General features: G+C 51.3%; 8 protein-coding genes; 2 read left to right on the forward strand and 6 right to left on the reverse strand.

Moving 5' to 3' along the window:
- Positions 1-42: 42 nt before the first annotated feature.
- RCC_04982 (uncharacterized protein) lies at positions 43-567 on the reverse strand (the record flags this gene model as incomplete). XM_023770258.1 has 2 exons in its annotated part: positions 43-325; positions 392-567. 2 exons carry the CDS (start codon positions 565-567, stop codon positions 43-45), a joined length of 459 nt encoding a protein of 152 aa, XP_023626026.1.
- A 412-nt stretch (positions 568-979) lies between these two features.
- Positions 980-1631, reverse strand: RCC_04983 (uncharacterized protein; the record flags this gene model as incomplete). XM_023770259.1 has 2 exons in its annotated part: positions 980-1279; positions 1338-1631. 2 exons carry the CDS (start codon positions 1629-1631, stop codon positions 980-982), a joined length of 594 nt encoding a protein of 197 aa, XP_023626027.1.
- A 283-nt stretch (positions 1632-1914) lies between these two features.
- Positions 1915-2509, reverse strand: RCC_04984 (uncharacterized protein; the record flags this gene model as incomplete). XM_023770260.1 has 2 exons in its annotated part: positions 1915-2148; positions 2204-2509. The coding sequence occupies 2 exons, from the start codon at positions 2507-2509 to the stop codon at positions 1915-1917; spliced, it is 540 nt and encodes a 179-aa protein (XP_023626028.1).
- Positions 2510-2978: 469 nt separating this feature from the next.
- RCC_04985 (probable Probable beta-glucosidase I) lies at positions 2979-5538 on the reverse strand (the record flags this gene model as incomplete). XM_023770261.1 has 2 exons in its annotated part: positions 2979-5278; positions 5328-5538. The coding sequence occupies 2 exons, from the start codon at positions 5536-5538 to the stop codon at positions 2979-2981; spliced, it is 2511 nt and encodes an 836-aa protein (XP_023626029.1).
- Positions 5539-6417: 879 nt separating this feature from the next.
- RCC_04986 (uncharacterized protein) lies at positions 6418-8810 on the forward strand (the record flags this gene model as incomplete). XM_023770262.1 has 3 exons in its annotated part: positions 6418-6505; positions 6555-7035; positions 7088-8810. 3 exons carry the CDS (start codon positions 6418-6420, stop codon positions 8808-8810), a joined length of 2292 nt encoding a protein of 763 aa, XP_023626030.1.
- Positions 8811-10993: 2183 nt separating this feature from the next.
- RCC_04987 (related to capsular associated protein) lies at positions 10994-14066 on the forward strand (the record flags this gene model as incomplete). XM_023770263.1 has 3 exons in its annotated part: positions 10994-11031; positions 11095-12019; positions 12069-14066. 3 exons carry the CDS (start codon positions 10994-10996, stop codon positions 14064-14066), a joined length of 2961 nt encoding a protein of 986 aa, XP_023626031.1.
- Positions 14067-14537: 471 nt separating this feature from the next.
- On the reverse strand, positions 14538-16717 carry RCC_04988 (uncharacterized protein; the record flags this gene model as incomplete). XM_023770264.1 has 3 exons in its annotated part: positions 14538-16234; positions 16286-16319; positions 16403-16717. The coding sequence occupies 3 exons, from the start codon at positions 16715-16717 to the stop codon at positions 14538-14540; spliced, it is 2046 nt and encodes a 681-aa protein (XP_023626032.1).
- A 2291-nt stretch (positions 16718-19008) lies between these two features.
- On the reverse strand, positions 19009-20286 carry RCC_04989 (uncharacterized protein; the record flags this gene model as incomplete). XM_023770265.1 has 3 exons in its annotated part: positions 19009-19724; positions 19777-19819; positions 19879-20286. The coding sequence occupies 3 exons, from the start codon at positions 20284-20286 to the stop codon at positions 19009-19011; spliced, it is 1167 nt and encodes a 388-aa protein (XP_023626033.1).
- Positions 20287-20971: the final 685 nt, after the last annotated feature.

Genomic DNA, 20971 nt, shown 5'->3' on the forward strand with positions numbered 1-20971 from the left:
TCGGCTTTGCACACATTTCCATGCTTCTTCGGCAATCCACACTCACTTCCCAATATTCTCCCCAAGAAAAGCACCAGCCGCACTCTTTCCCAGCTGCATCTCCACTTCCTTCGCTCCCTTCAGCAGCCTCATGGTCCGAAGTTGTGCCTCGACTCGGGCCATCTCCAACTTCTCTTCCTCCACTTCGCCGTCATTCTCTTCCCGCCGAGCAATCTCCACCGTGAGCTTTTCATGGTACTCTTCATGTGCGGCGATCTGGATGGCGAGCTTCGAGATCCCGATGCGCATGTCTTCGTGAATCCGTGGGTCGGTCATATTGAACGGCCTGTGATTGGTGACTATCAGCGAGGGGTCTATTGTGCTGTTGACATTGCTGCCGGGGAAAACCTGCCGTTTAGTCTTGAAGTGTGGTGCTCTTGTTGTGTGAGAAAGACAGTCATTGGTGTTGCGGTCTTCTCTGACAGGTCGGCTTTTGTTGTGACTCGGTGCCTGAATTATTTGTTGTTTGCCTGCACACATTCTGACGTGCTGCGTCCATCGTGGAAGATTGAGCTCAGTGTTTTCCATCGGTCTTCAGCCATGGCAAAGCTCCTTGATTGGATTGCTCATGTGAAATTGGAGCACTCAATGTCACCCGCTCTTCTAATGCTCTACTTTATGACGGACACTCTGACGAGACTCCTTGTCGCGGGCTCGGCGCATCCCCACTGGCCACACTACGGAAAAGAGGCGCCCAACAGAGAAATGCACGAGAGGCTGGAGGCACAAGACGATAGATGACCAAAACGATGAAGCTCATGATCGAACGGGAGAGATCTGAGTTGAACGCACTTTTCAGCCGAAGAAATGCTTCGGCCTTATCGCAAGAGAATGCATAATACTTGCTGCATTCAGGCAGTCCTGGACTGCTTGCTTTGCTCTTCCCAAATGATGAGCCTGATTATGAGCTCGCTTTAGGGGAATCAGGCAAGATCTTTGTTTAGTGATCATCGCTCGCAGAAGCACGCTGATGGGTCACGTACGCTTCCTGGCCTGTCGATCCCCAATAAGTCACAGTGATCGTTGTAGTGGACGAAGTAAACTGCCACATCTTCTCGTCTAGCATGCTGGTCGTGATCAGATTTCCGAGTTCTTCGACATGCTCAGAATTTGTTCCTTCACCCCAGGTCGTACGGAACGACTGTGGCTCCCATCTGCCACTATTGCGAATGACGAAGGTGACCTCCGGATCACGCTGATCGTAGACTCCCTCGTAGTATCCCTGACTGAAATTACAGACCTGCACCGGTCGTCAGTGGCAGTAACAACAGAAGAGAGGGAGAGGCTCCATGACTCACTGTGACAACGTTCTTCTTGCGAGTGATGCACATCTTATTGACGCAGCCCTCCGGTGCATCGTAGCGCAGCTCGAAACTCTCCTCAGTTAGGTCGAAGAAGCGACGGAACTGCTCTCTGTTCCAGTTATACAGGAACGTCGCTACGCCATCCGCGCAAGTAGGGCTGAAGTACCCTGGATCGTCGAGCTCATAGTGGTCGAGGTCGATGATGTGTGGGAAGCCTATCGGACGGTCCGCCGGCAGAGACGGGCAGTCGTCGCGGTAGTGAGCCTCGTCGTCGACGAAGTCACTCATGTTGTCGTTGATGGGGTGAAAGTGAGAGGAAACAATTGAAGGTTGGAGACTTGGCAACTTTTTTCGCCCAAGCAGTGTTTGTAGGACAAGCCGATTCTGCCCGACACAGAAGAGAGGAACGCGGCACGGTGCTTACTTAGTATGCCGCCATTCACTTCGGGGACTTCTCAAGTTATCTCYACTCACTGTCGCCTGACAGTACATCCTCACAAGCCTGGTTCATCGAATGATCTCGCCTCATCGCCCCGTCAGCTTGTCTCCTACTCCGCCACCCCCCCCGTTCCTACCGAATCACCCTGATTTTCGAAGTGGAGGGATCGCGGGTGATCCACAACTTGTAAAGTAACAGCATCTCAGTGAACGTCCGTCCAAGATCCAGAATTTGATCTCGTTCATAGCCTTCACTGCCCAACGAGTTCCACTCTGCCGGCTTCCAAGCGCCATCCTCTTGAACGATGAAAGCGACTAGAAAGTCACGTTTCGGAATACCGGGCCTCTCTTTCACGCGGTACCCAGCCTATAGAACGTCAGCCTTTGACATGGTCAATATTTGGGAGCTAATTGCGACATACCGAGACTTTCTTTCCAGCACGATGAATGACCATGTCGTTGACAACACCGTCCGGAGCACCCAGATAGATGTGGACGGTCTGCTCAGTGAGGTCGAAGAATCGGCGAAACTGTTCCTTGTCCCAGTTCCATAGGAACGTCGCCACGCCGTCCGCACATGTGAGCTTTTCAGGATCGGTTTCTATGTGCATGTAGCTGTTGATGTCGATGATGTGTGGAAAGCCATGCGGTCGGGTCGAGGGCAGGGATGGGCAGTCATCGGCGTACTGCAGCGGKTCAGGCTGGAAAGGGTCGACCCAAGTATCCATGGCGTATGTTGAAGTTTCTGCAAGGAGGGTGCAGGTTGATGGTCCGAAAGAAGAGACTAGAGGGGGTTTTGTTAGATGTGCGTGTGACACTTCGCCCAACTGAATTGTGCAGAAGTGAATCAAGAAATGAAGCTACATTGTTCCAGCTGCCGCCCATCAGCTTCACTCAAGCAATGTTTTTGCACGTGCAAGGGACATTCAACGTCCAGTGAAATGGAAAATGGCCGCCCTACCTGCAGCACCCAGAAAATGGTCGAAGAGACATTTCTTCCTTCGCAAGGCAACTTCTGCTTGTGCTTGCAACTATCTGTTCGTGGAAGTCGTCCTCATTTCACGAAATGAAGAGCCAAGAAGCTTCACATTCGCCGTTCCTCGATTGAGTGTCGTCTCACTCGGTGCAAAAGTCGGTTAGGTGATCATGAAATCATCACTGATATGCGAAAATGGACATACCATTCACTCCCCGACCCTACAAACCCTTCCAGATAACCGTATTTCCTACTTCGAATTCGTCCTCTTCCATCCTGCCGGCACTGGAGTTACCAACAAAAATTTTGTACTTCCCCTTCTCCGACACCCACGCATCTCTCCCCTCATGATAAAAACTGGTGATGTACTTTTTCGACAGCTTCACTTCAGCCTTTCTGGTCTCGCCAGCTGGAACTTGAACCTTGGCGAAACCCTTCAGCTCTTTCTTCGGACGAACAATGCTGGGCGCTACGGGCGAAACGTAGACCTGCACGACCTCTGCGCCAGCAACGCTCCCCGTGTTCGAGACATCGATTGAGACAACGACCTCATCATGATCATCAGAGGCTACAATCTTGAGGTCTTTGAGAGAAAAGGTGGTGTAGCTCAAGCCATGCCCAAAGGGGAAAAGAGGCTCCTTCCCAATCTTTTCATAGAAACGATAGCCAATGTAGACATCCTCTCCGTAGATAACTCTGTTGTCGTCACTGGTGTAGTTGAGGAACGCAGGATTATCTTCATTCCATTTTGGGAAGCTCAAGCTCAGCTTTCCAGAAGGGTTGACATCTCCGAAGATGACATCTGCGATCGCATTACCAGTTTCATTCCCACCATRCCAAGATTGCAAGATCGCCGGCGCCTGATCAACCCAGGGCATGGTGACAGGCGTTCCAGACTGATTGACAACCACAGTATTCGGGTTCGCAGCAAGAACAGCTGAGATCAACTCATCAGAGCCTGGTGGGAGATCCATGTGACTCCTGTCGTACCCTTCGGACTCCCAGTCTCCGTTAAGTCCAATCACAAGTACAACTTGGTCGACCTGCTTTGCAACATCAACTGCTTTCTTCAATTCAGACTCGTAGTCGGTTTTTCGGTAGCAACCAATTCTCAAGCCACCAGCTCCGAAAGAAGTTACGCCATCCCGTTTGAAGGTAATGGTTGGTAGGGTACCGAATTCGACGTGAACGACATATGTCTTGCCAGCCTCGAGCTGGATCGACCCGACTTCCTCCCTCGTCCCACTCCCAAAGAAGGAGTCGCCTGGTGTTTGTTTCGTCATGTTGTCGACAACCAGCTTGCCATCAACAAAGATCTTTGCTGTACCTGCGGCGGAGCAGCTGAATTCGTACTCGCAGCTCTCTTCTGGTGTGAACGTGGTGTCAATGTCTCCATAGAAAAGGTGACCCTTCACCTTCGGATGTTTGTAGTCGAACAGACTGACAGTCGTCTCCGTGATCGTCAACTCATCCACTGGGGTACGTTCGGCCTCCGAGGGGGGTTCCAAAAAGATCTTCATGGTCAGACCAGGCTCGCCAGAAGGTAACTTTGCTACGTTGGAGAGAAGTGGCAGACGTTTCCAGCCTGGGGCACCAAGCTCATAACGTACATCTTTCACCTTGGCTTGGACGCCTTGTAATGGAGTTACTGCGTAGTAAGGAAGAAGAGATGCAGAACCACCACCACAGTAGGCTGCAAATGCAGCGTTTGGACCGATCACGGCAGTCGACTTATCCTTCTTGAATGGCAATATGGAGCCTTCATTTTTCAATAGCACTTGGCTTCCAGCGCTGATCGATCTTAAAAGTGCTGCCGTCTCAGGAGAATCGATAGTCTTCTCCGCTGCGCGCTCCTCGATTTGCAGCGGAAGAAGTCTCTTAATAAGCTTCAACACTTCCCTGACTCGTGCGTCAAGATGATGCTTCAAGACTTTCCCACAGCTCATCGCCAGTCCTAGCTGCATGCCTCGGAGGTGCGACGGGCCAGGCATTTCCAGATCTAACCCAGCTTTGATTGCTTCCGTGGTTGAGTAGATGCCAAACCAATCTGACATGACAAGACCATCGAATCCCCATTCCTCTCGAAGAATGTGTTGAAGTAGCTTAGGATTCTCACTCGCATGAAGTCCATTTACCAGATTGTAGGAAGTCATCATCGCCATTGGCTTTGCGTCTCGCTGCGTGATCTGGAAAGGGAGAAGGTACACTTCTCGTAGTGCTCGTTCCGTCAGGATACTGTTGCTAGACATACGTTTGTCTTCCAGGTCATTGCATACGAAGTGTTTGGGTGTGGCGGCCACGCCGGTAGATTGAATACCATTCACAGAAGCGGCACATAGATTTCCGGCAAGCACAGGATCTTCAGAAAAGGACTCAAATCCTCTTCCACCTAACGGTGATCTCTGCATGTTGACAGTTGGCCCAAGTAGGACAGAGGCGCCCTTGGCAATAGCCTCCTTACCCATCAGCTCGCCACCCTTGCGGATGAGATCAACATCCCATGTCGCTCCTAGGGCAGTTCCTGGACCATGTCAGTCATGATTCATAAGCGGTTAGACGGCATATCTCACCACAAGGCAGACAGGCCGCCGGAACTCCTTTAAAGAACTTGGTTCCTCTCACGCCGTTTGGCCCATCTGAAGTTCGTATCGCGGGTATGCCCAGACGCGATACTCCAGCCAGATGCCAGAAATCAGTTCCAGATACTAGTGCAATCTTCTCTGAGACTGTGAGCCGGGAAAGGACGTCTTCCACGTCAAAGTCCTTGTGCTTCACGGCCATGATTGTGGGGTGGTAAGTAGAAAGAAGGGGAAAGGGTGGTCAAAGAGTTGACGAGGACAGTGATACCTACACTATCAAGGCAGTTCAGGCTAAGGTGAAGGTGTGCAGTCCATATAAAGGCGGCAGGCTAAACCAATCTTATGCGTAGCTTGGTACGGAGGGAGCTCTCCGTGACAGCTAGATGATAGCAGGTGTGGGGATGTCATGCCATCGGAGAAGAGGCCCGAGGAGCCGGAATGGTTGAGAGGATGGGCATGCCAAGACCGCGCTAGTTCCAGCTCGTACGAAACGAGGCGCGTCTTGTTGTGAACCTTCGCAGCATCAACGACATCACTCGATGGTACATCCAGCTCTTCGATGACCCAACGGCCTACTCATCGTCGGGCGGTTAGTTTGAGAATGGGGTCAACACTCGTCGATGCCATCTGCCTGGCACGACATGCGGTCTTGCGGTATGGGACGTCGCAGGCAGATGCTCAGTGGAATGCCAATTTTCACACAATACCCTCCTTGATGACAATGATCAAACTACAGTTGGATGACCAGAGAAGCATGTTGGCTTTTTTAGGACCTTTGTGCAGTGTGCATACGCTCGGCGATGCGAAGAGTTTACACTCGCATGTCCCACACGGCTGAAACGGCGCGTACCAACGTGAGTGTAGCRTAACAAGTGAGTGTAGCGTAACAACCTCCGATGCAAAAAGGCGCTGTAAGTTGGACGGAACGCTGCCACCTCCACCAGTCGTTGAGTCCATCTTGCCTCGCTCGCTAAAGAGTTAAAAATAGTGATGTTGGACGCCACATCTTCGTTGCAGGCGCAGCCTTACAACGCAAATCTGATGTTACAAGACGTGGTTTATTTCTCTCGAGAGGAAAAGTATGGCAGGTCATAGATACGAAGGAATTATCGCTGGAGGATATGCTCGAGTTCAGAACGGTGATATCCATGGAGACCAAATCAATAACGGCAAGTGGCCATCATGCACACACTCCCGGCAGTGCTCACACTAAAACAGACATACAATATAACACCTACTACCTGCACACGCGACGCTCATTAGAGATTGGGAAGGACGAGCGCATCGGTGCGACAGCTTGCATTGCAGGCCTGCGGAGAATTGCCGAGACTCTAGAGGGGTGCCTCTCAGAATACCTACTAGTCCACCATGAGATCCTTGAACTTGCGACGATGCTACACCAAGGTGCTCAATCTAGTGTCGCGTTTCTTGGGGAGCTGCACCGACAGCTTACCAACAACACATTCTCGGTGGATCGCGCCGCGTTAATCTCTGTTAGCTCTTTGGTCACATCCTTCACGAATGCAGTTCTCCTATTCGATGAGTTGCATCATGCAATCGTTCCTATATTCAAACTCCAAGAGAATCGGCCAGGACCCTCAGACGTAAAAGTTGAAGATGTCACCCATCTTACCAACCTTCTCGGGAGACTTACCTGGCAGAATACCTGCTGGAATATGCAACTGGACATTCTCACCCAGTGTGTCATGAATGCGTTGATATGAGCACCTATAAGCTGACATCTCAAGCAGGACTCGTACCACAAATGTACAGCAATCGTCGGTGAAACTGACCAACCACATTGCTGCACGGCTGTCCTCTGACGGTGACTTGGAAGCTAGACTTGACTCTGTGGAGCAACACCTCCGTGAGCTGTCTGAGCGCCTCAAAAACGACCCTGGCCCCGAATATTCTCTCACCTCCCTCTACGATGCACAACCCAGCCGCGACATGGGAGAGGGATATCTCCCGCTATCAGAGCATCGCTTGAGTTTGCATGATTCTGATTTCGAAGAAGTTCTGAACCAGGCATGGGTATATCAGCGTAATCAACATCGCTCGGAGCTCATGTCCTTCAGATCTTCATTCTCGAGACATAGTGCATGGTCGGAGCTGTCAAAACTCTCTCTGAGCGCAATCTCGATTTTGTCGGTCATTGCTCTACCTATAGGGCTGTCTGAGTTGCGGTACTCTGATGCATATCGGAACGAGAGTGCCAATAAATATGCCACCGAGCGCAGCACCCTGTCAACACTTGCGGGGCCTGCAAACGCGGATTCGATGCCACATTACGCAGACTTCATGGCCATGCCTGAGCTACATCCCGTAGATCCGCTCCCCCCTTCCAGATTGCTACGTGAAGCAGGTCTGACGCTGGATGCCATATGTCTCATGGTGGAGGTTTCTTATCCTGCTACGAGAAACGCGCAAAGAGAAAGCGATGCGAACACTTTCAACCACAGGCAGAACATGCTACTAGTTGGTCTGCGGTCAAGCAGCCGTCTACTGAGCTCGCACTCGGTTGGCGAATCAACTGGAGTCTTCGGAGCGCTGTTAATGCACAGCTCAATACAGTATTGCGAGGATCTCGCTACCACGCTATGCGACTCATGGTGGCATCGTTATGAGGCCGTTCAACACCGAGGAGTGAGTCCTCTCATGATCATCGAGAGTCTCCAGCACATACTGGACTTGCTACAACATCTACACGATCGTAAATGGCCGGTGATCGACGAGCATGGTCCATTGAATCCTACTACTCCCGAGGTCATTCCCATCATCACCACATTACGCGCACTTCGTGTTGAGATCATACTGAGCCAAGAGATAGTTGATCTTAGTGTGAAGCAGCTGAGAGAACTTCGCCCACAATGGATTGACCGTATGAGGCAAATCGGCGCAATCTCTACAATTATCCTGCGTGGCAACCGGCTCAGGGATCTACCAATGAGTACATGCCATCTGGGAGGTCTGCGAATCATTAATCTCGAATCGAATCAGATAAGCAGGTTTCCCACCGCTTTGTTGTCAATGCCTGGATTGAGCACACTCCGCTTGGACAATAACCAGATAAGATTCATTCCAGCCATCGACTCGATGGTCTCTCTAGAATGTCTATCGATCTCGCAGAATCAAGTGATGGAACTGCCCGTCGCGTTAGCCTCCATGAACAGACTTGTCATGATGAAGCTGGACGGGAACCCATTCACACTCGATCTGAGGATTCGAAAATTATTGAAAGAGTTTCCATACGGTACCGTGATGCGCAGCATGAAGGTCTGCCGCGCCGTGAAATCTCACTTGAACGGAAGCATACAGGTGTCCAGTAGCTCTGCTGATATGCAACACCGTCTGCCAAGTGAAACGGCAACAGAAAAAGACGAGAACACCGGAGAGTCAGGCTTGGTTGGGACGATTGAAGTTGCCTACATTCCAGGGGTGGTGAGTTGTAACCATGCCAATTACAAGGCTTAGTCCACTTCAAAGCCATCTTTGGTGGACATCCTCTTGTGACTCGCGACCGCTTGCAGATCGGTCGAAACAAACAGTTCTTATCGGCCGGAAGTATTGCGATGCTCTCATTTTCCTCTCAAGCATGGTCCCTCAAACTTGTTCGGCATCTATCACTCTTCCATGACCTTAATCTCGAGTTCAGCTCTGAGATGAATGATTGTGCTGGTGAATTGACTGGCGACGGCTCTGGCATGGAGAATTTGAACCTCACACACTCTGCTCGACCAAGCCTTCTTCTTCCAAGCAAACTCAAGATAAGGTCAGGATTCGGGTTCTATCTAGTCGACCGCTGACTACAGAGCGTCATCATGAGCTTTCTYCGACAAGATCTGCCTTTCGACATGATCTCTCAGCAGTCTGGCGAATGCCTTTACTAACGGAGAGATTCCTACTACCTCCAGTCGTAGAAGCTGCATCGGGGACGAGTCTTCCAGTTCGTGAAAAGGATCTTTTAAGACTCTGGATCTGTCGAAGAATGCTCGTGTTGACAGTTCTGGTAAGTCGTCGCAGTACCATACTCTTACAAAAAGCAGAAGAAGAATAGCAGTAGGCTAGTGTCAACGCAGCTGTTGAACGTGCCTGTATTGAAGATCAGAAGTCTTGCCGATAAAGTTGTTGGTTCTTGCCGGACGACCACTCCTGCCTTCTTACCGCACAGTGGCTCCTCCCTCTTCAGCCCACCCGACCTTTGGACTTCAACTTCGTCGTTGAATGTACCTCACAAGTCCACAACACAACCAGCATCGCACTTGATATTGCTTCTCTGAGTCTCGCTACGGCCCACCGAAGAGAACATTGATTCAAGAATCGCAACGCCTTTATATCATCCAAACTCCCGACACCAGCAAAAAAGACTTCCAGAGTTCATCCCCCGATCCAAGATGTCGCAACCAACAGCAACAGCAATGGTAGCTATCCGCGTCGACCACCAGCATCCTGCTCCCTTGCCGCAAATCGCTCAGATCAGACGCACCACCACACTCATCTGCACCGCAATCGCCGTAATATTCGCCATCGCGATCAACACCATCGCAACCGTCCTACTCCATTCGAACCTCACCAGAAGCGGCGGATACTTAACGACCTACAGCAACCGTCTTGTCTTGCGGATGGTACTTGGGATGTTACCTGGTCGGCTCTATAGCTGGCTGAGGGGTGGTGAACTAGCGGACCCCTGGGTGTCGGCTGTGTGGTGGCAGGTTCCGGCGATCTTTTCTGTGTTGGATGCGTTGGAGACGTGATGATTGATAGGATGGAGATGGAAGGGTAGAAGGGACTTGGGGTGATGGCACGTGGGAACATGAGAGATGTGGTGGAGCTTGATCGAAGCGGAAGAACTTTGCTTCTTATAGACATCATTTGTGCAACATCGTTGTTCGGAGGGGAAGTCGTTCATTGATAGCGGAATGCAACTCACTCAGTCAGTACGTCAACTGGCCCGCGTCTCGAACTTTCCCACAACTCGAGCTTCACCATTCACAGTGTCCGAGTAATCTCTGGAGGAAAGGCGACAGTCAGCTATTGCTATCCTACATCGACCCCATCCATCAGTCAAAGTAGGGAGCAAGTACGACCGCCGGTAAAGTATCACAATCAACTATATCAACAGGTGAGAAACAGGAAAGTACTACCCTCACGGTATCACCGAGAGCATCTCGCACGGGACAGCTCAAGCGGGCAGATGGCAGAACAGGTTAGCACCATGCCCAACGATACACCCGATGYTCGAGTACAGTACGAGTGGTAGCGGGATGGAGTGTAACTCGGGTTCAACGTCAGGATCTGCGAGTATCGAACTGCCGTTCCCATTGGGAGTGATGTCGGATGCAGAAACGGCCGGTCTCGACCATTTCGCTTCGCTCCGATATCAGCGGAGCGGCCCGTACCGTCAACCGACGACTCTGCAAGCGGCCCACACGTGTGTGTCGATCTTCCAAGATATGGAAGGAAGGAAGTTGGTGCCCATCGCGAGTCGCGGTCATGGAACACCAGTCGCGACCTCTCCTCTCTTGCGCGACCTCGACGCATCACAGAAAGCAGTCTCTTGGTGTGGACTAGGTACTGCGCGCTGAAGAGCAGACTCCATCTWTGAACAGACCAGCTTGCAGCCCCGCTCGGCAAGAAATGCCAATGATGCATGCGGCATGAAAGTTGCTCCCTTGCCCAAATGGCCCGCTGCTGTGTAAGAAGACCGACCCCCGTCACGAGAATTCCCATGTCTTGCATGCTGACAGCAATGTGACAGCGGACTTGTCACCGGCAGCATCCTCCTCACCCGATCCGCCCAGACGACTTTTGCGGCCGATAAACCGGTCCATGCGGCCATTGCGACACTTGCGACATGTGGGATCGTAGTGGTGGCACTGAGTCGCGTCCTCTCCAGAGAGATTTACGGCGGAGGAGGCAAAGCTGGAGGCTATGAAGCAGTCCCCTTGCGAGATGTGAGGCATTCCGAGGACGGAGAGGGCGAAGATGAGGAGCGGGAGCCCTRCCAAAACCCACCACCACCCGTCAGCCTACGAAGATTGAGGACATGCTTCGTTGTGCTGGTCCTAGCACTCTGCTTACGAGCAGAGATCCTGCATCGCGTATTGAAGAATGTGCAGTGCAGTACTCACAGCTGGACGCCTCTGCTTCCGCTGGCATTTGCCTTGGAGGAATGGTGGAGATATCGGCGGGGACGCGGCGGAGATTCTTCTGTGGACATGGACGACGAGGAAGCCAGCGCTTATGAGGCGCTGGCGACATTCGTGGGCCAAATGCCCTTATCACGCGTCATTTCCGTGGCCTTTGTGGTGCTGGGAGGAATGTTGGCCATGGCGGCGACGGCGACACCACGTTCAACCTTCATCTGCGCCGCAACTCTGCCATATCGTCTGCAGGTCCCGCATCTTCAGCTGCTTGGGACGTGTTTGGATGTGGTGATTGTGTGGAGCATTGCCCAGCTAGTCACCCTGAACCCATCTTCGAGAAGCTTGGCTGGACGGGCGGCGGCCGTTGGATATGCCTTTCTCACATCGGCTTTCGCTTTCCTCTCTATTGGGATTGTATATTACCTGGCGGAAGAGGCCGATCGGACTTGGATTCGCCAGATTTCCCCGCGCTTCGTCTGGAGTCTGCTACGACTGGACATGTATATTGTTATTACTTTGCTTTGCGCTTTAGCCTTGGTCAGTCCTCCCCTTTCGATCAACTCCACACTCGCTGATCAACATCCAGATTTTGCACGTTGGCGTTTTAACGACCTCCCTGCTCGCCACTTTCTCCTCCATAATGACAATATCGACAGTCTTTGCGTGGAACAACGCACACCCTTTCCCACCAACCTATCTCGGATTCGGGTTGTTTGCCGTCTCCCTGACAATGCTCGGCTTGGTGGTCTACTTCAGTCTGGACCTCCCTTCCAAACACAATCCACCTCTGTTCTCAAATGGAGTAACCGTCTGGGTGCACCTCATCTTGCTTACAATTTTCCTCGTCTGGACCTCTCTCTTCTTCTCGACCTCAACATCAGTCACCTTCCACCCGATAGACATGCTCATGTACCAAGCTCAAGCCCACCACGAAGTCTTTCTCGCACAGGCTTCGGCAAGCGAGAACCTCACTCAGGCAGTGGAAGTCTACCAAGCCCGCCATCTTCAGCACCCGCCGCCAGGTTTCGATCGTTGGTACGAATTCGCCACTGCAAGGAGTTCCGTCATCATCGATGACTTTGACAGTATTCACAATGATCTCCTCCCGTTCTACGCATTGCCACCAAGTGTGATTAGAGAGCGAACTTGGGAGTTGATCTCGAATCCTTGGAACGATGTGGCTGGTATCAACATTCGCAACGGCCAAGTCAGTGTGTATGATAATGGAATACCAGGCACACACGCTTGGATGCTGGATGGTCTGATTGAGATGATCGGAAAGTTCGTTGAACACCTTCCCGATATGGATCTTGCTTTCAACCTCAACGATGAATGCCGTGTGGCTGCTCCCTACGAGTTGATTCAAGACTTGAAACAGACGGCCTCCTCCCAAGTCTCGTACTTCGATAAGACAAAGCCGAGACAGACAAACTTCTCTCCAAATCGCGCGGCAGGGTGGAAGCCTCTTCCTGCAGAACCGAATCGCGAAACACCTCTGCAGGAGCACTCTTGGCAGAAGATCTTCGAGAGTCATGGCACGATTGGTTGTCCTCCTTCATCTCCTGCCCGCACTTTACGWACATGGGATACCTCGACACTTTGTACAACCTGCATGTCGCCGCACTCTCTGGGTCTCTTCCTCTCGGACTGGCAGCTTGCAGCAGATGTCTGCCACCAACCTGACCTGGCAGACCTGCACGGAATCTACCTCTCACCTGCAGCGTTCAAAGCTACGCACGAGCTGTATCCTTTCTTTTCACAATCCAAGGTGTCTGGATTCAACGACATTCTCTACCCCTCTTCATGGAATTACCTCGAAAAGGCAGTCTACGCTCCCTCTGACGAGCATCCCGACAAGCCTTGGGCTGAGAAAGAGGACATCCTCTTCTGGAGAGGAGCAACAAGCGAAGGGGTATCTCAAGGCTGGTCCCAATGGAAAGGCATGGTCCGCCAGCGCTTCGTCAACCTCCTCTCATCCTCCTCCACCGCAAAGTCAATCGATCTGCAATCCGTCGGTCCGATAATTCTACCCAACACCACCGACTTCAACGGCAATCCCATCCACAACAAATTCGTCTACACCTCGCACTCCTCTCTCACATCCAAAACAGACGTCCACGTCGTAGATAACATAGTCCGTTGCTTCGGCCCGGACTGCTCCGACCAAGCAAAAGCTCTCGCACCCTTGGTCCCGGGAATCGATTTCCAACATCACTGGTCCTACAAGTATCTCCTCGATCTCGACGGTGCGGCTTTTAGTGGTCGGTTCCTACCYTTCCTCCGATCGAAATCTCTCCCCATGAAAGCAGGGATATTCAGAGAATGGTGGGATTCCCGCGTCGAAGCCTGGGCGCATTTCGTACCGCTTGATGTTCGTGGGGTTGGTGTGAAGGCTACTTTGGAGTTCTTTGCGAATCAAGGTGAAGACGGGGCGAGGAAAGGAGAGAAGATTGCGAATCAAGGGAGGGAGTGGGCCGAGAAGGTGTTGAGAAAGGAGGACATGGAAGTTTACATGTTTAGGTTGTTGTTGGAGTGGGGGAGGGTCGTTGATGATGGGAGGGACGATGTTGGATTTGGGGGATGATATTTGTTTTCTGTACATCTACGTATTTGATCTGTGATGAGAGAATGAAATGGATGAAAGGTCTGAGTACAGCATCTCTGACACAAATTGCAAGTTGGAATGTGGAACGTGAATGGCATGATCGTCAGGTCTTCTGCTAAACTGGAAGATCAGCCATGCTCTTGACGTGCGTGGCAGAGTCGGGTTTGTGTTGCATCGAAGGTTGTCTTCAAGGCTCGAGCGTTGAGAAAAGCTCAGATGAACGACAACCAGATCGAGAGTGGAAAGCATGGGTAGCCTTCAAAGAATCGCGACGTACTGATATGGGGGTATCTACAATCCATCAAAAACACACCAGACTCCTGATCACGTTCCCTTGCCAACATTCCCTGCCTTGCACTCCATGATACAAATCACTTCATTGCCGGCAGCGCAAACCAATCCTTGATCTCAACAATCTCCTCCTTTCCCTAACAAAGACCTCCAACATACTCAGCCCCATCTCTGCCTACGAGGATGCAACCCGCTGTTTCTCGCACGGCTTTCRCTCTCTCCGGCTTGATCCTCTTGATCTCTCGTATGTGCTAATCGTGGATCGTCATTCTGTGAAACATTGGATCTTGGAAAACCGTGCGATGAGGTACGGGGATTCGCTCTACCACGACCACCTCTGTTGTCTCGGCCACCGCGGTTTCGTGCATGTGGCGGGTCGAAGGGTGGAGCGTTGTATGTAGCATTCGGACGGTTCTGGTCTGTTACAGAAGTGTTGGGTCGATTGTCTCGCGCAGGTCCGGTGGGTATACCTTCGAAACCAGACTGGCTGTGTCTAGTAACAACATTGTGTTGACGCTGAGACGGAGTAGGAGGGCCGAGAACGTAATTACATTCACCATGTACAGCGTCCCGAAGCTGAGAATTACCGGTGGGTGACTGGTAACCAGTATCGTTCCGACTGGACTGATTTGTAATTTTGTCGAGAATACCGAGGAAAGACGATGCAGAAGGGCTCGAATGCTGAGTTGGTTGGTTCTTCTGCGCTGAAGATCCAGCGGGGCTGTGTTGTGTCTTCTTTGTCGGAGTATCCTGAGTGGGACGTTTCTCTGAATCACGAAAACGAGGATCCTTCATGGAGCCGCCTGGATAAGCAGGGTTTGGGGTTGGTTTGTATTTAGTTCGTTGATCCGAGAAAGGCGAGCGAGTTGGCGTGGTGTCGTTCGCGGCGTCAGGTGGCGGTCGACTGACTCCATTCTTCTCTTTACCACCTGTCAACGGCTCGATGACATCCTCCTGAATTTGGAAGGATACTTGCTTTTTAGCTGAAGCTGAGCCTGAAGCAGGTGTTTTCGGGGACTGCTTCGGTGGAGCCATACTCCCATGGCGCTGTGCAGGTGGTGGTGGTGATGCAAGGACGGTGGAACTAACAGCGAATTCTGAGATTGAGTGTTCGGATTCTTCGGGGACTGTGATTGCTGCCGACTTCTTCGCAACGTTCGTCTCCGGTACTTGATCTGCATCTTGATCTGAAGCTTCTCGTCCCGGGGCTTTCTTTTGACTTCGTTTGTTTGGCACACCAGAGATTGGAGACGTCCGCTTCGCTGGCAATCTTCTGGTTACAGGATTCTGCTCTTTACTCAGTCGTTTGCAGTCATTTTCATCGAACTGATGTACAATGCATTCAGTCAAATCGAAAACCCGTGGCCGGTGCATCGACCCAAAATGTCTCTTCAGCCCGTCCCTGCCATTGAAATACCCGGTGACGTTGGCATTCTGTTGGCATTCGGGGACTGGGCAGGAAAGCTCAAACCACTCCTCTCCGTATCCAACGATCATCGTGCACGATTTCAAAGTGATTTCTCGAGCGATGCTATCGACTACCTTCCCTTTTGTCGAACTAGGAGCGTTGGATTTGCCACCCGAACCAACTCCACTAGGATTTTGAGTTCGAGACGCCGCCGAAGTTGTCTTCTTCGTCAGAGTTGTCGTCGTAGCTGCCGCTGTTGGTGAAACAGTCTTGGGAGGCACCATCATCGCTGCAGCTGGAATGTGCTGAACTTGTTTGGTAGATGCGCTGGTAGACGCGACTCTGATATTATCCCGGTCCTCCTCCTCTACCATGTGTTGTCGTGTCTCGGAAGTGATCTCACCTTCCTGGGATGCTGTCTTGCGGCCTTTGTCGACCTGTGCTGATCCTGTATTGTGTGAGTCGGCTCGTTCATCTCCGCTCATCACCCGGGACGTACCTTGGGTGGATGAAGTGCCGCTGATTTTGACATTCTGTGGCTTGTGTTAGTAAGTCTGAGACTATAGAGTAGGACGATACGCCTTGCAGATGTCCGATCTTTGATCTCCTTCATCACCTCAAGTAGCTCGCTCTGGACTTTGGCGGAAGACTCTTCGATGCGCTCGATACGGGAGTGATGCTCCGACTCCAGCTTCTTCTTCGCCTCCGCCAACTCATGTTCGAGCTGCTTCTGCGATTCTTGCGTTTTGGCTTCAAATTCTGCCAGCTCCGCCTGAAGCTTGGAATGGTGGCGCTTCAGAGTCTCCGTCTCCTTGTGTTGCTGTTCCTCCCGCTGCAGTGCCGCCTCTTCCTCTTCTGTCTCTTTCACCGCTGCCAGTCTCCTCTCTTTCTCTCGTGCCAGCTTCTTTCTGCGGGCCTCGAAGGGATCCATCGTGGCAATGTTGGAAAAAGTGAGGTGAAGAAAGGTCGGTAGGTCGAGGATGAAATTTCCAGTTGGTGAAGACCGATTTGTTTGCTGCTTTCATCCACGCGATTCTTTCCAATTCCATCCTAGTGAAGAACTTGCCTTGATGAGCGAGAGCAATCGTTCAACTGTCGTCTAGCAGGATGTTATTGCCGGTGGAGATACTCAACGCAAGGTATGTCCGTTAACGGCGGCAAACTCAAGGATGACATTTGCCCCCTCACGTTGCTATGTCATGTTGAGCATCCTAACCAAGACRGCGACATCTTTACGATGAAGCACTACGACGACATGACGGGCGCATGAGTAGCGTCAATGTCAGATGCTATCAGGATGCCAGCGTCAAACTATGTATGACCAGATACTGACTTCGTGTCTCCATCTTAATCGATCCAGCTTTGTTCAAGTACAACGGCTACCTCTGAGCTTTCATCTCTCTCTCGAAAACTTGCTTGGTATCACCGGAGAGCGAGACAGCAGATATCAAGCTGGTTCGTTGTGCTGCGTTACTTCCTGACAGGATAGGCCGCTGTCCTGAATCACGCTTCACACGGCAGTTCCATACCCACTTGAGCCGCCTTCTGGGTCAAGTGCTGCGGCTATAACCGCTGTTCTTCTCTGGAGGCCAGTGCATTGTGAGGCGACGAGWAGCCACACTCTTCTCGCATCTCCGCAGGAAACTCTTCGGCAGAAGATCCATCAGGGGGTGATAATCCGCGAGCACTACGTGCTGGGCAGCGATCCCATGCTCATGCGACGTGATTGCACCCTTCCTCCTACGCCTGATGTTATGCACATGGAAGCTCATGTTGCGAGCAAAGTTGATGACGATGGTCTTCCGGAATCGACTCCTCCTGGATAGCAACGACATGCTCAAGCAGGTGAATGGCATGCATGCATCGTGCGACCTTCATCCGTATCAAAGTATGTCCCTGCAAACTGCTGCTGAGTTGCGAGTCGATCGGGATGAGTCCCAGAAAGAGCTCTCAAAGACCACAGAAATGCTCAAGCAGGTGGATGACATTTTACATCTGTTGCTCACCTGCCATATCTCCCGATCCTCCCGATTCGACACTGGGAAATACATCCCTGAGATGCTTGGTGCTGGCGCTTGGAATTCTTCCACGTGGTCTTCTTTATTGAGCCATACAAGGCTCGTCCTTAGAAGCCTGAAGTACCCGGAGACTGGAATTCCATTGAGCCCCCCATACACGTAGCAGCCTGAGTGTCTGCTAAGGGGAGATGTTCCAGCTCGGAAAACGAAGTCTGCTACCTCCGCCAGACCCCTGGGGAAAATTCTGTCATTGATGGCTCTCTGGAGAAGCTCAGCTACTATATCCTCGTCGGCATTGTCGATAATTAGAAGCTATTTCCCGGCGCCTGGTGTACTGAAATACAGTGTGACCAGCTCTTTTGCATCTTCGTTTTGATTTGCAGCCAGCAGTATTGCGAACAGCTACTGCGTATCACAATGGCCTCGGTGACTTATCCAGAGTGCCTTACCACATAAATCCCCTCCATCCTCCACTTTGCCATTGATAAATATATAGCCGTGGAGTGTACGGACCAGCCGTGCAGAAAGCAGAAGCGTCGACTCGCTACATCAGTYCCAAACAGCAGCACAGCTTTGCTTCCGAATGTCAGATAGTCGTCCATCACCCTTGTAGATGATGTAGCTGTAACTCTATCGAGTAGAGACAAGAGCAGTCTGTCTCAAGGGAGATGTCCACATAGACAATTGAATGAAAATCTGATGAGGTGAGGTTGATGGAGACGATATGTACCTTGGAGTTAGTATTTGACGCTAACTACATACGAAATCGTTAGCATATCAGCGAGCTTCATACCACAGCATAACGTAAGCAGAGCGTATCAGAAGAACAAATCTCGACCAGCCACGACAACTCTCAGCTGACCGAAGAGATGGACACGGTCCGAATCCCCTCCTCAGTATACCACCTTCTTCGCCCAAGGAATTCGCACGGCGGGTAGATCTACAGAAACATGATCGGAACTCACCACTTGACAGGATCAACCAAGCAGCTCAACGTATTCATCTTGCCAACGATCTAAGCYTATCTCGAAATGAAGGGCTCTCAGTATTTTCAGATTCAACCCAATGAACGAGTTTCTCGCTCCGACGACGTCCCGTCTAGACATGATGAGTGTTCCGCAACCCGAGGGTTGATATACTGACTCTTCAGCGTCTTAACCCTGAGTCAATTCCCGCCACGCTTTGTCAATCGCAACTCTTGGGTTTAGGTGTCGCTGTCGGACTCGGTTTCGCCTTTGCCTTCATTGTAACTAACGCTGAAGGCTTGTCGGGCCTCTGGAGATCCACAGTTGAGGGAACCGCGCGATGGCAGTTGTGGGTCGGAAGAACTCCGCATAGGAGGTCCGTCGCGTTGCCAGTTCTCGGAAGGTTGTGTCGATTGCATCGGTCGGTTTGTGAGTGAATCGTGACGATCGTCGTGATCCTCGCCCCGAGCGATGCGAGACTGAGCAGCTTTGGCAAATTGTAGTAAAGGAGGGCTGGAACTGAGTGAAGAGTGGGAAGGGCTGGCTACAGCAGCAGTCTCATCTGCGGTAGTGCTTGCCGACGTGTTTTCAGCTACTAAAGGAGTCTGAGACCTGTCTGACAGGTGCTGGACCGAGTTTGCGGCAGACTCTCCACCAACTACCGCTGCTGGCTGCTTATCCTTTTGCTTGGGGATGAGTGCATCATTGAAGACTGGTTGCTGAACACTCTGACTTGGAGAGGGATTTTCGTCGGACTGAACGATAGTTTCCGAGTCAGAGTCTCCTCTGAAAGGGTTCCGGCGCATGCCGGCGTACTGTGGGAATGATGGACCACTCAGGTTGCGTTTCGACGAATGGGGACGAGGAGCAGCGGACTGCAGAGGTCTTGAAGTATCGAGTGAAGCATTGGTTCCTGCTCTGGTGGTATTGTTGGGGTTCGCAAGTTCCCAACCTCCTGTCCTACATTAGCACTGTGCTTAGACAAGGCACAAACGTGCAGTACAAACCTTTCGGTACGGGAAATAGAGATTGGATCTCTTTTTGGACCATCTGTGTCAAGTCGTCAGCAAGTCTCAACCGGTACTTCTGCAGAGCAGGGATGAACGCACATTTTTCTCAATGACAACCCTCTCAATCGCATCGTCGATGTCTGCCAAACGTCTCCGCTTCGGATTGGCGTCGTCTCCGCTCGTCTGCAGAAAGACCCTCACTTCATCATCGAACTCTCCTTTTACTCTCGCTCTCAATGCCGCAATGTCCTCTCGCAACTTCGCGAACAAGATCGACTCTCCCTGGCCGAATCTTTGTTTTCGCTTTCTCGCTGCGTGCCGCCTAAAGTAGTCGACGGGCTCCGGATTTTCTTTCAGCTCACGTTGCAGATCTGACTTATAGCAGTCCAGCTCTTCTTGCTCCCTTTTCAGGCGAGAATGTTTCTCTTGCAAGGGCTTTGCTGCAACATGGCCCTCTCTTATCTCAGCTTGTAGCACCTCCTCGCAAGCTTCGGCAATGTGAGACATGTTGAGGTCTGTCGTTCTAATGGAAGAATGCCAAGTTGGATGCGATGGGAAGAAACAAGATGTTGGATGCGTTTGCTGTATTGATGAGACGCTGTTGGGATCTTGATGGAACGTTGATGGGATGTTGATGTTGATGGGATGTTGATGTTGATGGGATGTTGATGTTGATGTTGATGWGATGTTGATGTTGATGTAGATGAGATGCTGTCCAGTTTCAAGGTAAGTACCACGCCTTCTGGCTCAGCATCATAATAAAATGGGAAAGTCCAGACTGAAGACTTACTGCAAGCAACTACCCCGTCGAGGCCTCGCCACTTCCCTGGCACAACCCTCAAGCAATCTGGTCGATATGAGACCTTCATAGTATGAGTAAACGTCTCCCGGTCCTCGAGCTGTCTTTCAGGGTCATGCTTCTCCATGCCAATATCGACGATTTGAGATCCTTGATTTCTCCTTGTTGACATTCTTGCTCGTAATTTGATGCTCTTATACTAACAACTCCTGCCTCTRAATTGAATAGAGATGGAAAGACGTCTCGTCTCACTTCAATCAAGACAAAAATCCCCATAAGCTCATGATGGAGAAAAAATGACAGCGAAACGCCCTTCAATACCCACAAGTCTCGTTCATTGAACCAACCCATCATCGCACCATTCAACCAGCAAGTCTCCATTTAAACAAGCTT

The sequence above is a fragment of the Ramularia collo-cygni genome, assembly GCF_900074925.1.
Source record: "Ramularia collo-cygni strain URUG2 genome assembly, contig: RCC_scaffold07, whole genome shotgun sequence".
NCBI lineage: Eukaryota > Fungi > Ascomycota > Dothideomycetes > Mycosphaerellales > Mycosphaerellaceae > Ramularia > Ramularia collo-cygni.